The following is a 15,312-nucleotide window of genomic DNA, read 5'->3' as shown; positions in this document are numbered from 1 at the left end:
ATTCGGTTTGTTTCCTCAAAAGAACAAGTTGCAGATGGCTTTACAAAAGCTTTGTCCACAAGACCGTTTGAAGAGTTTAAACATAATCTAGACTTGAGGAGTTTAGATTAAGGGAGGATGTTAAAGTATATGTTGGTTCGGTCATGAGGTGGACCGACCAGACTCTCCTTGATGTTCACGATAGGAATAGAGTTACTGGGGAGATCTTCTTGTTTAAATCTTTCCCAACCTCTTATCCTTTCTCCCTGTTAACCTCCCGTTGTAATCGTCTCTGGTTGTTGGGTTGTGCGCCACATCCTATAAACCCTACGAGGAACTCCTCCTCGACAGATCAATATAAACCATGCGGGCTCCTTGTCTAGGGGTTGAGACGCTTTACCCATTGCTTAACAATGTTACATACAAAATACAGGTAGTACTTAATCACCTCTATCCTGGTTCAAGGGCGCCTTAAGCGTTGCGGGTGCGGGACCCATGAGTAATCAACATCTGAGTTATAATCCAAAACTTCTAGAATAATAACTGAAAAGCTAGTTTCTATCATACTGCTCTGGCACGGCGAGGAAGGGTTTGAACGTGAGGACAAGTCCAAGGAGCTCTATCATGTTCAGCAGAAAGAACACCATATGATCACCTGTATGAGACGAAAGTGGAGAAAAATTATACAGCAGTAAAAACCTCGCAAGATCTATCAAGTCTCAACTAGTTAAAATGTTAAAAATAATATCTAAAGCAGACCGAGGATCGAAGAATAGCTGCATTTGGCAATAAAATGTATGTTATGTGAAATTTCCTCAAAAAAGGATAACAATGTTTACCTGGAAGGATGAAAGTATGTTGGCGTTTCTGCACCCATGAGAACCTGCATACATTAAAGACATGTGAACTTCTGAGCTTTAAATACATTCAGTTTAAATGTGGTTGCCAAAGTACTAGCAGTGTGAGCTAGTATTAAAGTTTAATTTGCCTTGTAACATATAAAATATTTTTTAGAAGCAATGAGGAACAAAGAATACTCACACAATGCCGGCGCCTGCAGGAGCAACTGCCTTGAAAAGGGACATTGCAGTCATGGCTAATCCATTGGCTGCTCCTCTTTGGTCCTGAGACTGTTAGTAATTGCATGGTCATTAGTGCGACAGATATCTAATATAAAATGCATTGAATCGAGATTAATCTATGGTTTCCATACCACAGCGTTGTTTTGAAGGATGAAGATGCTTGTAATGATGGTAGCCTGTTATAGTAATCATGAGGAACATTATTAACATGAGATAACTTTTAGTGACCGCCGGACAAATAATACACATTATCTGGTTTTCTCATCTTAAAATAAAAAATGTTACAAGCCACAAACATGTACTACTCGTAAGAGGCGACCAAGCACTAATGTAGAATTTTCACATTTATATAGTTGCCATCTACTCAGTCAATTCTGAAACTTAATGTAGTAATAAGGATTTTGAAGTGAGATAAAAGGAATACTCACAGAAATATTATTTTTTAAGACTGATGCAATAGTCAGAATGATTGATAATGCAGCTCCTGAGAGGTATGTCATATAGGGATAGGTGAATAGAATAGGTATGCACAGAGCCTGCAAGGTCAATCACAATAGTCAATATATGCAGTCAGAGGATAGGAGAACTTCAGCAATTAAACAATAGAAGTTTTTTACTCACGGCTGCGATTTGACAACATTTGATCGGTCCAAGAACTTTATTGATGCGTGGGTATATGAACATTTGATACACAAGCAAACTGCCACCTGAAATGGACGTACGATACTGACAGTGTTGTTATCACAGAAGGCTGGCTCTACTGAAAAGGAAAGTTAATACCAAGGAATATGCTTGAGGAAAAGAACTTAAAGATAGATGCTACTAAGTGTGTACTATGTTAGTGAAATATGGTTGATAATGCATCCAATTTTAATGTACTTCGAGCCCCTTGCCATTGCGGCACTGCCACATCAGAGATTGTATGTTTTCGACGGCTCTTGGGTTGCTTCGTGTTCCATGTGATGTTTCACATCTCTCCTTTGTGATAGCAATGATTCTATTCAGATTGCCAATGATCCAGTTAAGCATGAGCTAGCCAAGCATATTGGCATGGAAGCATTGTTCATGCACTCTCACTGCCAACAGTCAACTATTCGTTTCATTGTTTGCAATATGTCCCAACCAACATAGATTCAACTGCCGGATTTCTTCACCAAGCCCCAAACTAGAGAACAATATCGGCTTCATGTTCTCAAACTCAATGTTTCAGATCCACCTAGAGCTTGATGGGGGTGTTAAGAGTATTACTCTTGTATATCATGTATACGTTAGTTTTAGGCGCAGAGTAACCCATGAGGCCTATGATGTATCCATCTCTCTATCTCTCACTACAATAGAGAAAATCGATTTGTCCATTTCCTATTTTGTCTAACGGTTAAAGCTCACGTTGGGCCCAAATTATTATACTTTTAATTGAGTTGATTACTCTCGGCTGCTAGAACATTTGAACAAACGATGAGAAGATTCCATCATTAACACAGATGGAAATGGCTACCATTAGCAGACTTTTTTCGAAAAGGTGGTTGAACTCCTAGCCTCTGCATCAAGCAATGCACACAGCCATATTATTATAAGCGAGGTTGAACCTAAGATGGAAATGACTACCATTTGCAGACTTGAAAGGAAGAATTCCTAAATAAAGAGTTGACCATGTCCTAAATAAAGGTGAAAACTGAAAAGCAAAATAAAGATACGCGATTATTTTGTACTTTAGTTACTGAATATTAATATACACCACAGTGGAGTTCTTCCATACTGTTCCCATAAGAAAATAGATACTTGTCAAAGCACAAACAAAATAATACCTGTTATTCCGAGCGTTTGGCCCACATCTTGGGACCATAAACCTAGTCCACCATACTTCTTGTCACTTTCAGCCCATAGAGAGAACACCTGAAGTTGATTTCAAATACCATGGTTTCTCAAAAACAAGCTGGAGTTTATTTGAAATAGGTTGTGTAATAGCTATCAGAAAACTAGAAAAAAAAACTGTGTTAGCAACCAAATATATGATGGTACGAGAAATCCAAGTCATATGTTAGCACAGAGGTTGAACAAGTAAAATACTCTAGAGCGCATGTATGAATTGGAGCAACTATACACTCAAATTCTCTCTTATGATTGTCCCAAGTAATTACCATCATCTACACTAACATTGAACTACTAATACATTCTTTCTGAAGTTACAAGTTACTTTGTGGTAAGCAAGTTTTTAATGTTAGGGCATCTCTAACTGTAAAAAACATTAATTTGCCGTTGCAAGTTGTATGTTTTATTGTACTTAAGATCATACCTATGGTGCATATTACACTCAAAAAATTGTGTTAAACATCAAATATCACGTCTCTTATAAAATTGTTCAAGGGCTCAGCTCAGTGTAAACCAAGAAAAAGTTAACATTTGACATTCACAGATATAGCTACCGTACACACATAGATATACTACAGAGAGCACATTGATTCTGCTCCTACTAATTATTCTCGTTTTCTACCATTCACCACAAGTTTATTTAAAGCACAAAAGGTTGTATGCTTTTCTCTTGGAAAACTTCAATTCCATGAACTAAATAAATAGAAAATAATACCTCTGTATAAGCCATGTCATGATAGGAGAAGATACAATAAACAATTATGGAAGACATCAATGGCCAATTCTTGAATAAGCTCTTCTTGGTATCTACACTGTCACTTTCTTCGACCTTTTCTTGCGGATCAATCAGATGGGCCTCCAAAGCATCAACACTTTGTTTGCCATTTTCACTGGCCTTATGCTTGTGTAATGTTTCCTGAAATATGTCTCAAGATATATTACAACAAACGGGGGAATAATCAACATTAACTACGAAGAGCATCATCTTTTCTTCAGTATATGGAAAGTTAAGGTTCCCTTGCGTATTATAATTTTTATGTGGTTTGTTCACAAGCAAGTGATCCTCACCAAAGATAATTTACTAAAGCGACGTTGAGTAGGCAGTGCACGATGTTGTTTTTGTGATCATGATGAAACAATACAACACCTATTCACAGATTGCCCTCTCGCGAAATTACTTTGGCGAACGATTCATATAGCCTTTAACATTATTCCTCCAGTTAGCATTGAATCGTTATTTGGGACGTGGTTAGCTGGAGTAGACCATATTACTGCGTCTCGTATTCGGATTGAAATATGGGCGCTTATTTGGGCTACATGAAACTGTAGGAACGACATGATTTTTAACAGACAACACATCTTAAAGTTTCTGTAGGTCATTTTCAGGGCTACGGATCCGTACGTGGTCCTTACTCACACCTACAAACTCCAGGGAGCCTTCGGTTACTGGGTGCAACCAGTGGGAGATGGTAGCACGGGCTATATTCAACCGGCTTGGATGGGGGTCTCATAATAGGATAGGAGTTTAGGGATCTTGTCCTATTATACATACCGGTTGTGGTATTGAGTTCTATTTTTCTTTTTTGCTCCGCTTGCGAGCTGTAATGAATCTAAGACCTTGTGCTTTTTTGAGACTTTTAACAAGATGGTGCATGCATCGCTTAGATGCAGAGGCCGGGGGCAAGCCTCCTTTTCCAAAAAAAATATTTTTTCTACAGTATCATGTCAGATTCAATGTACTTTTTAGTCCTGCCACTAGTTACTGAAAGGAAAGAACAGAAAAGAGTCGCGGACTTGGTTGTAGAACCACATTCAGAAAATGTTGAAGGTCAATTATATTATATATGGCCTTTGAACAAGACATTTGAAAATATTTGGTTCTGGGATTGCCAAGAAAAGTATGTGAAGAAGGTACATCAAGACTTATAAATATAGAATATCTGTGTTCATGCCGACAATATAAGGTTTCCTGCAGGCCACATGAAGTGGCGAAAACATAGCAAATGTAATTACGAAGGTGCAATTAGACTGACTGCATAACCAAGGAAGCTAACACCATTTGAATATCACATACCGGCATCCATAGACAGCCTGTCAGAACAACGGCAGCAAAGACTGATGTGCATAAGCATGGTAAGAAGTACGGGAACCTGACAAGTTTCACCAAAAGTAAGTATCTGCAGAACAATTATCTAGGATAATCTAATTTAGCAACACAAAAGGATACCTTCCAAAGAGTGAGTCAGGCGAAAAGATATTTGGATATTTTTCTGCAGGCTGCCATAAAAACAACCAGGTTAGTATACTAATAGGATGACAGTTAAGTATATCATGAAGTTAAATTTTCTATTTCATACCAGTGCAAGGTAGCCTCCAAGAGCAGGACCAATGATGAGACCTATTGCCCATGATGTGCTAACCTGAATTGCAATAAAGTGACAGAAAAACTAAAAGTACTGAAAGTAGATATGTTATAACTTATAAGTGCATGGGTACACATGACTATCTTACAAGTGATAGTGCTAGAGCTTCATGTTCGGGTCGGCAAACTTCAATAGAATAAGCCTGCAAAAATCAGGCACAAATTCGTAAGGCATACACAATCTGACATAAAAAGTGTTTGAAATTCGACATACCTTTATGGGTCCGAGTAAGCCATTCAAAGCACCCATGAGAAACCTTGTAGCTATCGCCATCCAATAGGTGACACTAAGCCCAAACAAAGTATTAAATACTACCCTGAGATGTTAACAAGAATCAACTTAGAGACCCAACTAATAAAATAGGAGTTGAAATAGAGGAGTAAATAAGAGGCTAAATGTTACAAACACGGAGAAAACGCTGAACAGAATAACTGGTTTTCTGCCAATACGGTCTGCTGCTATTCCCCAAATAGTTGCAGTCAAAAATCTTCCGAACATAAAAGAAGCGCCTGAAATTTTCCAATGAAAACAAAAACTGTCACATTTAGTAATCATGCAGTTTAATCATTGAATCATGCGGCTCAAGTAATTAATCATCCAATCAGAACTTGTTAAGAGAATTCACCTACAAACCCAGCATAGAACCCAATGTCTTCTGTTCTTTTTGCAACATGCAAGTCTCTTATCTGTAAAGAAGTAGGAGATAGTATGAAAAATATTATTATTTAGCAACAGATACATCAGAGATGGGTATATGCATGGATAAGAAAATATAAGTGAAACAAAGTGAAATGTTCAAAAAAAAAGCAAGAGTGCTATTTCTTCCTAAACAGTGGCCATGTAAGTATCAAACCAAAACAAGTTGGATAATAATACATACCATGAAGTACAAGTAGGGGAACAGTGAAGATATTGGTAAAGCTGGAAAAGCCAGAGGAAATATTAGAACCAGAAATTATGTCCACAAAGAACAGTACAATCACGTAGATGGTTACGTTTATTCCTTTTTTCCACAAAGGACATCTCATTCCCTATGATTTTTCTACCCTATGAACCAAAGAAAATTCATTGGAATGAGATGACATGTATTCAAATCCTATGAATAGACATAGGAAAGAAGATGTCCTTTGGTTCACATCATAGGATTTTCCATTGAGTCTAGGCTAATGTTTATTTTCCTACGAAATCTGAAGGACATGAAGAATTCCTCCATAGGTTATTCCTACATAAAAACCAAAGGACTCTAAAGAAATGTTTCCTATAAAAATCCTATCCTATGAAACTCTTACAAAATTCCTCCAAACCAAAGGAGGCCTAACATAGTTAGTTCTGCAATGTTGACTTTGAACTACTACTTGATAGACATATTCCATGGTAGTCAATAAAATTCAGGTAAAAACAGTTAAGCAAAACCGAACCATTCCAGTAGTGTAAAAGACCTCATACAGTTTTTCATTATTACGGGCTTGTTTGGTTGGAGGCCTAGCAAAGATTTACCTGGCCTGAACGGTGCTTGAGAACAATCTGGATGTTTTTTTAACACAGTACAAACGCCAGAAATCCTGAAATAAATCCAAAAATAATGCGAGCACCAGGACTTAAACCCTGGTGGGCTAGGGATACCACTGCCCCTCTAACCATCCAACCACAGATTGGTTCGTACTTCTTATTTGTTGTTGTCTGATAAAGTTACATGTAATCTTTTTTGTAGACTGACAAAGCAATTAATTGCTAGCCAGGCTCAGGACATGTGTCAAACACACCAACTCGGGCTAGCCTGACCAAGCATCATTTTTCACTTTCCCAGGCTGAAGCCAGGCTCCTTTTTTACCCAGGCGTGGAGTCGTGGATTCCAACCAAACTAGCTCAACATATTTTCACATATAGGGAACAGGTGGTACTGACGAACTAGGGTATTCCTCCCGCGCCATTGTTGGCAAACAAGTATCCAACCAACCGATTCATCCTCACCATCCTCACTAACCACGCCAGGACCGAGATCAATGGCAGCCCAATGCCACCTTTATCCGCCCGGATTGTTCCTCAAGAACCGGACCCTACCGAACGGAATGGTAAAATGCGGAAGCGAAATGGACTTCACTCTGTTAACCACCCAGGTCCGTGGAATTTCCCCCTGCGTGCGCAGACATTGTCCATGAAGAGGACAAGGAGGAGGAAGGAAGCCAACGAATTAGTGAGCATCTGAAATCGACCGCGTCGTTCCAAGCGGAAACCTTCTAGGCGGCACTGCATCTTTGTTGGGATACCAAATATAGCGCCAACTCAAACCGCTGCCATGGAAGCCAACGCAGATGACATCAAAGTGAGAAACGCTGCCATGGCAGCCACTAGGACAAACCGTGAAGGGAGGTGCGTCATCTGAAGGCCGTCTCGGCTGGTGCAACCCATTAGGAAATACAGGGGTCCAACTGGGTCAACTACGCCAAGACTCAGGCTAACACGTCATTTGCAACTACTTAAGGAGAAGAGGAGTGAACGGAAAAGGCACTAGTGGATCAGGCTTGGATTGCAACGGCTTTTCTCTTTTATTTTCCTTTCTCCTTTCTCAAGAACTACCTACCAAATCATGTGATCCGTATGAACCGTAGAAAGTGTATCTATGAGTGAATAGATCAAGTGGTACATAACCTCGTGGTATCAGAGACCACTTACCACCCTTCCTCTCCTCCCTAGATCATCATGGACACCTAATGAGTCCAATTTATGTGATAATTTTGCTAGATATTTTGTGCCTACATGTAGGCTTTGTCAAATTTTACCGTGTTCACACACCTCTTTTTATTGATAATCTCTCAGGTAATGTTTTTTGGACCACTTAGCATAATATGGAGGAGATCCCCAAAAATGGTACTGAAATCACGTATTTAAAGTGATAATCACCTACCATAAATGAATCAAGTAAGGAGACCAAAGAAGGAGTAACCACTGCACCTCTAGAGCAAAGGACGGCGTTCCATGCGACGCACCTGCTCGCATGGGTGGTCGTATGAGGTGCCAGCGCTGCTGCCTGGTCGACTACTTCCACCCCATGAAATTGGATCAGGGATCAGACGCCCAGAGAGATCAGAAACTTGTCCAGAAGGCAGAACCCTAGCCTCCGGAGATCATCCGGAGGAGGGATTGGCAAGGAGAAGAGGGCCATCTTCTCATCAAGCACAAGGGGACTACAACATCATCACCACTATCATCGTCATCAACATCATCACCACTGTCATTGCCATCATCATCCACATCCTTATGATTGTAACATCAGGAACCCTAGTGGATCATCATGTGTGTTATTTGTATCATCAACCCATGTTTGTCATCACCTTTGTCATGATGTTTGTTGTCTCCATGTGTGGTTAGACCCCTAGTTCTCGGGGATCTGGATGAACCTTGGTATGTGTAGGATCTGAATCGTTATTTTGGATATGAGATCCTCTGTTGAATGCTTAGTTTAATAACTTCATTATTGTTGTGAAGGGGCCCCACTCGGCATTTTTGCCTTATGGCCACAAAGTATATCACTGTCGTTGTAAAGGGCTAGGATGTGAAGGTAATTCGAGGTGACAGTAAAAACCTTTGCTCCTAACCTTTGCAATTGACAAGGGAGTTACGGAGAACCCTTAGAGAGGTTATGTCCATAGGGTAAACCCTTAATTTATAATGAGTTGTAACCCTATGGGGGAGACTATGATGGTGGTGTATGTGGCATGAAGTCTACCTCGAGTAGAATGTGTTCTGTGGCCGGCTCCACCCAGCATAATCGTCAAGAGGCTGAAGTATCCATACTATACTATGCCCATGCATAGGTGCACTAGAAACATATCAATGGGGATTTCGGACTTCCTGGGAACACCGTACTACTCTGTTGTTCCATCAATCACTCTAGATACTGTTCTTTATTTACTTTTATGTTATTTACTTTAAAGTTTTTTCCACTACTCAATTACAATTTATTTCCTCCCTCACTTTGCTTGAATTCCACAATTATCTGCAGGCATAAAATACATAATTCACTACAAGAGTTAAAAGTTTGATTTCCGTGCTCCCTATGGGATCAATACTCTTACTTCGAAAAATTTACAACTAAATCCTGTGCACTTGCAGGCCATCAACATCCGATGATGTGTCCACACCCCCCAGATCCTCATCGGCACCATGGGTCCAGCTCTGAAGGTCTACCTCGACAAGCTTCACTAGGATTCCAAGGAGGACACTACCAACATCATGAAGCAGCTCAATGCGCAAGCATCCCAACTCCGCAACCAGTCGTTGCAGATCGACGATCTGCATCACAAGAAGCCAGATCTGGAAGCTCGCTTCGCCAAGCTCGGGGTCATCGGTTGCTTTAGGCGACGACTCTAGGAGTGCCCCATCCTCGTTGAGTGGAATGACAACACCGCATCCGCCGCTCACCCTGCGGGAGGCATTCCACACATAAATCATCCACGATGAGAAACATCTCACCGGGGACTTCCGTTGGTGACCCCAGTGTCACTGACGGCACTCCCGGTCATGGGTATGCATCCACAACCCATCTCTCCTCTGTTCTCGCCGCCATAGGCCAGCCACCACCCTCCATGAGCATCCCCGTCTTCACTGGTGATAACCCGCAGCTCTGGAAAACACTATCCAAACAATATTTCCAAATGTGTCGTCACCGGTGATAATCCACAACTCTGGAAAACACCATGCGAACAATATTTCCAAATGTTCATAGTGCACAAATCCTACTGGGTACCTATGGTTGTTTTGAATTTTTTTGGGCCTCCTGGTATCAGGCTTCAGTCCATACAGAAACACATAGCCGATTTCATCGAGCCTTTCGAAACTCTGATGAACCACCTGATATCTTGTTCTAAGTGTACTCACCCATATATACTTTTTCCTCACTCGCTTTGTGGAGGGCCTTCAATCGGATATCCAGGCGGTGGTCTTGGTGCAACGGCCACCGAATCTTGACGCCGCATGCTCGATTTCCCTACTTCAGGAGGAAGTGGCCAATAACGAACCTGCGCATGCCATGTACCAAGCACATCATCTGCATTCAAGTGCGATGGCACGCAACAGTGTACCCTAGTTCTTTCCACAACTAACAACACCTGCACCGATTGTTGAAGACCGTCGTCGCACTAACGTCACTCGTGCTAGCACGGACAACGGCAACAAGATTGCATCTCTCGCAACTTCCATCAAGCCGAAGGGCCTTCATTTGAAATGCGGCGAACGATGGGGAAAAGACCACACCTGCCATCCTACAATCCATATGCACATCATGGAGGAGCTGCTTGCAATGTCCAGTCATGAAGAGACTCTCGGAGAAACACCACCTACATCGCCTTCCAGCGATGAATAAAATTTGTGCACAGTTTCGCGCCAAGCGATGGATGGCTCCTCTGATCTGGGCGTTCTCCAATTGCATGTCTGGATCCGGGGTCATGAAGTGCTTCTCCTGGTGGATTCAGGAAGCTCAACATCCTTTATTGACAGTAAGTTGGTAGCTAAGCTTCAGGGGGTCACACCTTTGCAAAATGCATGTCAAGTAAAAGTTGCAGACGGAGCAATTCTTGAGTGTACCACATACATACCTGCTGTTCTTCGAACACATAAGGGCAGGAGTTTGTCACTGATTTCAAGATCATCTCACTGGAAGCATATGGCATGATCATAGACATGGATTGGTTACTGTTGGAATCATTGCATGGAAAACAAAAAAATTCTACGCACACGCAATAATCTATTCATGGAGATGCATAGCAACGAGAGGAAGAGTGTGTCTACGTACCCATATAGACCGTAAGCGGAAGCGTTTCACAACGCGGTTGATGTACTCGAACTTCTTCTCACGTCAACCGATCAAGTACCAAATGCGTGGAACCTCCGTGTTCTATACACGTTCAGCTCGGTGACATCCTCTGTCTTCTTGATCCAGCAAGACGGTGAAGTAGTAGATGAGTTCCGTCAGCACGACGGCGTGGTGACGGTGATGGTGAAGTAATCTCCGCAGGGCTTCGCCTAAGCACTATGAAAATATGACCGGGAGTGTAAACGGTGGAGGGGGCGCCGCACACGGCTAACAATTGATCTGGTGTTACTAGGCGTCCCCCTCCCACATATATATAGGTGGGAGGAAGGTTCCTTTCCTTTCCCCCTTTCCTTCTCCTCCTAGGCCGGCCCATATGGGAGGCGCACCAGCCCCTTGTGGCTGGTGTGTTTTCCCTCTTGGCCCATAAGGCCCATATCTTTTGCCGGGGGTGCCCGAAACCCCTTCCGGTGACCCGATAAGTATCTGGTACCCCCGAAACACTTCAGATGTTCGAATACCATCGTCCTATATATATCAATCTTTACCTCTTGACCATTTCAAGACTCCACGTCGTGTCTGTAATCTCATCCGGGACTCCGAACTGGTTTATGTCCACTTCTGAGCCTAGGCTCAACTGCACCCGCGCTGGCAAAAAAATTCAAAACAAATACTAAAAAAATCCAATTTTTTGGGTGGCAGATAATTTGATGCGTGAGGTTCGCTTTAATTTTTAAATCATTTGAACATCTGAGCAGCTCTCCGCAAAAAAAGCCAATTCGAGGTCTGTAAAAATGTTAACTATTCACGCTTCTGACCCGATTTGTCTTTTTTGCTCAGATATCCAAATGATCTAAAAAATAGAGCGAACCTCATGCATCAAATTATCTACCACATAAAAAAAATTGGAATTTTTTGAACTTGTTTTGATTTTTTTCCTGACCGGATACAGATGAGTCTGGGCAACGAAACGTGCACTCACAATCTTCTTCCTTCATGTCTCATCTCAAGATTCTCTTTATACGGTAAGCTCTAACGCCATTATCAGGACCGGTCGCGAACGCGAGATCTGCGCAGGGGCCTGCAACCACGTTATGATCGGATGGGCGGAGTGACATCGTGCACTAAAGATATCTTTATTCACGTACGTGTCGAACAAAACCCGTTTCTTTTTATGTATGAGAGAAGTTATTCACAGTCGGTGAAGGGAGAAGAAATGGAGTATATACGAAAGACGATTTAGGGCTCAAGTCACGAAAGCACAACATCATCTTCAACCAAACCCCACAACCATCTTCGTGTGTCCGAGCGGGTAACCGGGCAATACCCGGACAAAAAAAAAATCTCCAATGATGCTTCCGGTACCTAATCCATTTGTTCCGACTGTCCAGCAGCCCCCAAAGCCGGTCTATATGTGGGCCGGAATTGGGGCCGTCTAGACCCGTCTGCCACATCGAACACAGCACATCAGAAACACTCCAAATCCTCTCGAATCGACCCCTAGCCCCTTGCCCTAGGCATGCCCTCTTTCTTTCTGTTATGGTTGTGTCCATGCCGCGCCCTCCCCATCTTGCCCCCACCTGGAGCGTCGTGGTCCAGGCGGACAAATGGGAAGGGGGAAATGAGGGGACGTTGTTGCTCGGGCGAACAAATGAGGCTCGGTCATCTCCTGTCCGTGAACACGTCCGGAAATATCCGCAAACATATCGAGGGCCCAATTAGCCACTACAACTAGAGATGCTCTAATTGCCAAAATGCATTTTTTAATAATATATACGGTTCACAATAGAATTTCTTCTGTTCATATTGCTCGTTTTGGTGTTGCATCCTACCGTGTCTTGCACGGTCGCACGTGCGTTTGGAACCTGTAAAACTGCTGCTTTTGCCGCTGTGCGGCTTAAAGAAATGTTCAGGTGGGTTGTTTTTCCTCGGCAATCTTTTAAAATGTCCCAGGGATTTTTTTTTGATTGGTGTCATTGTAGTGCTCATCTACTAAAAATATAATAAAGTTGGAAGAGTGCTGCAATGACTTGGAAGCACCATAGCGATAGAATATGTTCTCGATAGACTTGATAAAGATATCTTACGATGCAAATGGCACCCTTTAGATGCTATTCTGTGCTGTCATTGCATAACTGGGTAACCAAAAGGTTAAAAGAAAAATAGAGAGTTGTATTGATATTGATTTTTTTTCCTGATAAATGTCGATTTTATTAACTTCAGAAATGTTAACGCCCACACGTGTGGGCGTTTGCATCTCGCCCACACGCGTGGATCCGCGTCCGTTTGTGAGCGCACGAATCTTGGCATGTTTGTAGTGCCACGTAGGACTGGTCTGATGTGTGGGCGTTTAGCCGGTCGCCCACACGACCGTTTCACCACACAGGAGGGGCTGGTGTGTGGGCGTTCAGCAGTTCGCCCACACGCCACTTTGCACGCACACACAAGGGCTAGTGTGTGGGCATTTGACATCTTGCCCACACGCCCTTCTTCTCTCCCACACCCAAGCTGCTAGTTGCCATGTATTTTTGCACTGCACATGACAACTGCCTCTAGTGTGCTTTTATAAGCAGGTGGCAACTCTCTTTTTTACCCGAGTTTGCCATGTGTTTTGCAGGATACACGACAACTGCCTAGTGTGCACGTAAGCAGATGGCAACTCTCTTTTACCGAGTTACCATATGTTTTTGCATGGTACATGGCAACTGCCCTAACGTGCATGTACATGGCAACTGCCCTAACGTGCACGTAAGCAGATGGTAACTCTTCCTTTTTACATGGCAACTGCCCTAGCATGCTTGTGAGCACATGGCAACTCTCTCAACTGCCTAGTGTTAGTATGTGACAACTCCTAAAGTTATGAAATCATGGCAACTACATTAGATCAGATCATACATGGCAACTGCAATTGAGCAACCATGGCAACTGCAGTTGTCCGACATGGCGACCGTAGTTCAGCGACATGGCAACTGCAATTAAACGAACATGGACGAGGGTCTGGACTATGGCAACTGCGGGCACGCGGTGACCGTCACGCGTGGCGTGCGGGGCCAGGAGGTACGAGGCCTGACATACGGGCGTGTGGGCGTTATCAACTTCGCCCACACACACGCGTGTGAGAGGGATCGAGAGGAAAAAAAAGAGGCGTGTGGGCGCTAATTGTTTTGCCCACACGTAAGTGTGTGGGCTGTTCCTCTTATACACCACACAAAATGTGTGGGTGAACTCTCTAACGCCCACACGTGTGGCACTTATCGGCGTCCATTAACTTTCATATTCTGAATCCCAAGTAGAAGCAGTTAGGTTCACCAACCTACCGTTGTATACTACTCGATCTGTTTAGAAATATAAGATGTTTTAATATTTTCGTGAATCAAATGTACATAGTCACGTTTTAATGTCTTTATTTATTCATTTTAATCCGAAAAAAGTTTATATTAAAATATTCAAAATATCTTATACTGTTAATAAGGGTATGGGCTACCAGTTCATGTATATGCAGCCGCGCGCGATAGATTAATGGATGAATGCTGGATATATTTCGGAATCAAATCAATCAAATAATCAGAAGAGGTACTTTGCATCAACGAATCAAGGTGCAGACGGGGATCTAAACTAGCGATGTTGATCGATGGAGTCGTAGTAGTAGCACTCACCGGTGCTTAGGGTGATGACCCATACGTACAGGAAGCTGCTGTAGGGGATGCCCGGGTTCTCGGCCTTCCTCCGGTCAATCGCGCACCCGGGGCACCCCTCCACGTACAACACGCCGCCGGCCTTCTTCTCCAGCAACGGCACTGACGACTCTGCTGCCGCCTCATGCTGTCGCAGCCCGTCGTGATATTGCTCCTCCATATTCACGATGCTCACTGGCCGCCGTGTAGTGATGCAAGGGCAAGGGCTACCTACCAGCTGCCTCTCCTAGGGGCCGGCGGGGGACTAGTTCTCTCGTCGCAGTGCTGGGAACCCAACACTGGTTTCTTATATAAACTGCACGTGCTCGGGGTGGGTGGGAAAGAGGTTGGTTGATGTTTGTTTTTTGGGGGATTTCCTTTCTAGGTTAAAGAAGGTTGATTGACGTTTCCATAACTAGCGTGACATCATTTCCAAAAATCTTTGAACAATCATGGGGGAGAGTCCACCCATGAAT

The 15,312-nt window shown here is 42.8% G+C and overlaps 1 protein-coding gene across 2 annotated transcripts; it reads right to left on the bottom strand.

Annotated features, from left to right (window-relative positions):
* Nucleotides 1-359: 359 nt before the first annotated feature.
* LOC123086672 (protein ZINC INDUCED FACILITATOR-LIKE 1) lies at nt 360-15,104 on the bottom strand. Of its 2 annotated transcripts, XM_044508449.1 has the most exons (18): nt 14,819-15,104; nt 6,234-6,274; nt 5,979-6,039; nt 5,760-5,862; nt 5,567-5,669; nt 5,442-5,495; nt 5,288-5,350; nt 5,158-5,207; nt 5,005-5,080; nt 4,846-4,899; nt 3,646-3,846; nt 2,867-2,954; nt 1,683-1,768; nt 1,490-1,597; nt 1,193-1,237; nt 1,021-1,109; nt 819-862; nt 360-634 (listed from the first exon to the last, which is right to left on the bottom strand). In XM_044508449.1, the coding sequence occupies exons 1-18, from the start codon at nt 15,015-15,017 to the stop codon at nt 531-533; spliced, it is 1,569 nt and encodes a 522-aa protein (XP_044364384.1). In that variant the 5' UTR covers nt 15,018-15,104; the 3' UTR covers nt 360-530. The 2 variants fall into 2 exon arrangements, with proteins under 2 accessions (XP_044364384.1, XP_044364385.1); XM_044508450.1 differs by lacking the exon at nt 4,846-4,899.
* Between the last annotated feature and the right edge of the window lie 208 nt (nt 15,105-15,312).

The sequence above is a fragment of the Triticum aestivum genome, chromosome 4A (assembly GCF_018294505.1).
Source record: "Triticum aestivum cultivar Chinese Spring chromosome 4A, IWGSC CS RefSeq v2.1, whole genome shotgun sequence".
NCBI lineage: Eukaryota > Viridiplantae > Streptophyta > Magnoliopsida > Poales > Poaceae > Triticum > Triticum aestivum.
The sequence above is the reverse complement of the archived record's forward strand: the minus strand, read 5'-3'. Positions and strand labels throughout refer to the sequence as shown.

Bases quoted from the DNA above. Each gene is read 5' to 3' on its own strand.
- LOC123086672 (XM_044508449.1), bottom strand. From the start codon at position 15,017: ATGGAGGAGCAATATCACGACGGGCTGCGACAGCATGAGGCGGCAGCA. The intron at 5,670-5,759 runs GTTTGTAACATT...TTAACATCTCAG, and splicing joins CTGTTCAGCGTTTTCTCCGT to GGTAGTATTTAATACTTTGT. The intron at 635-818 runs GTAAACATTGTT...CGTCTCATACAG, and splicing joins ACATACTTTCATCCTTCCAG to GTGATCATATGGTGTTCTTT.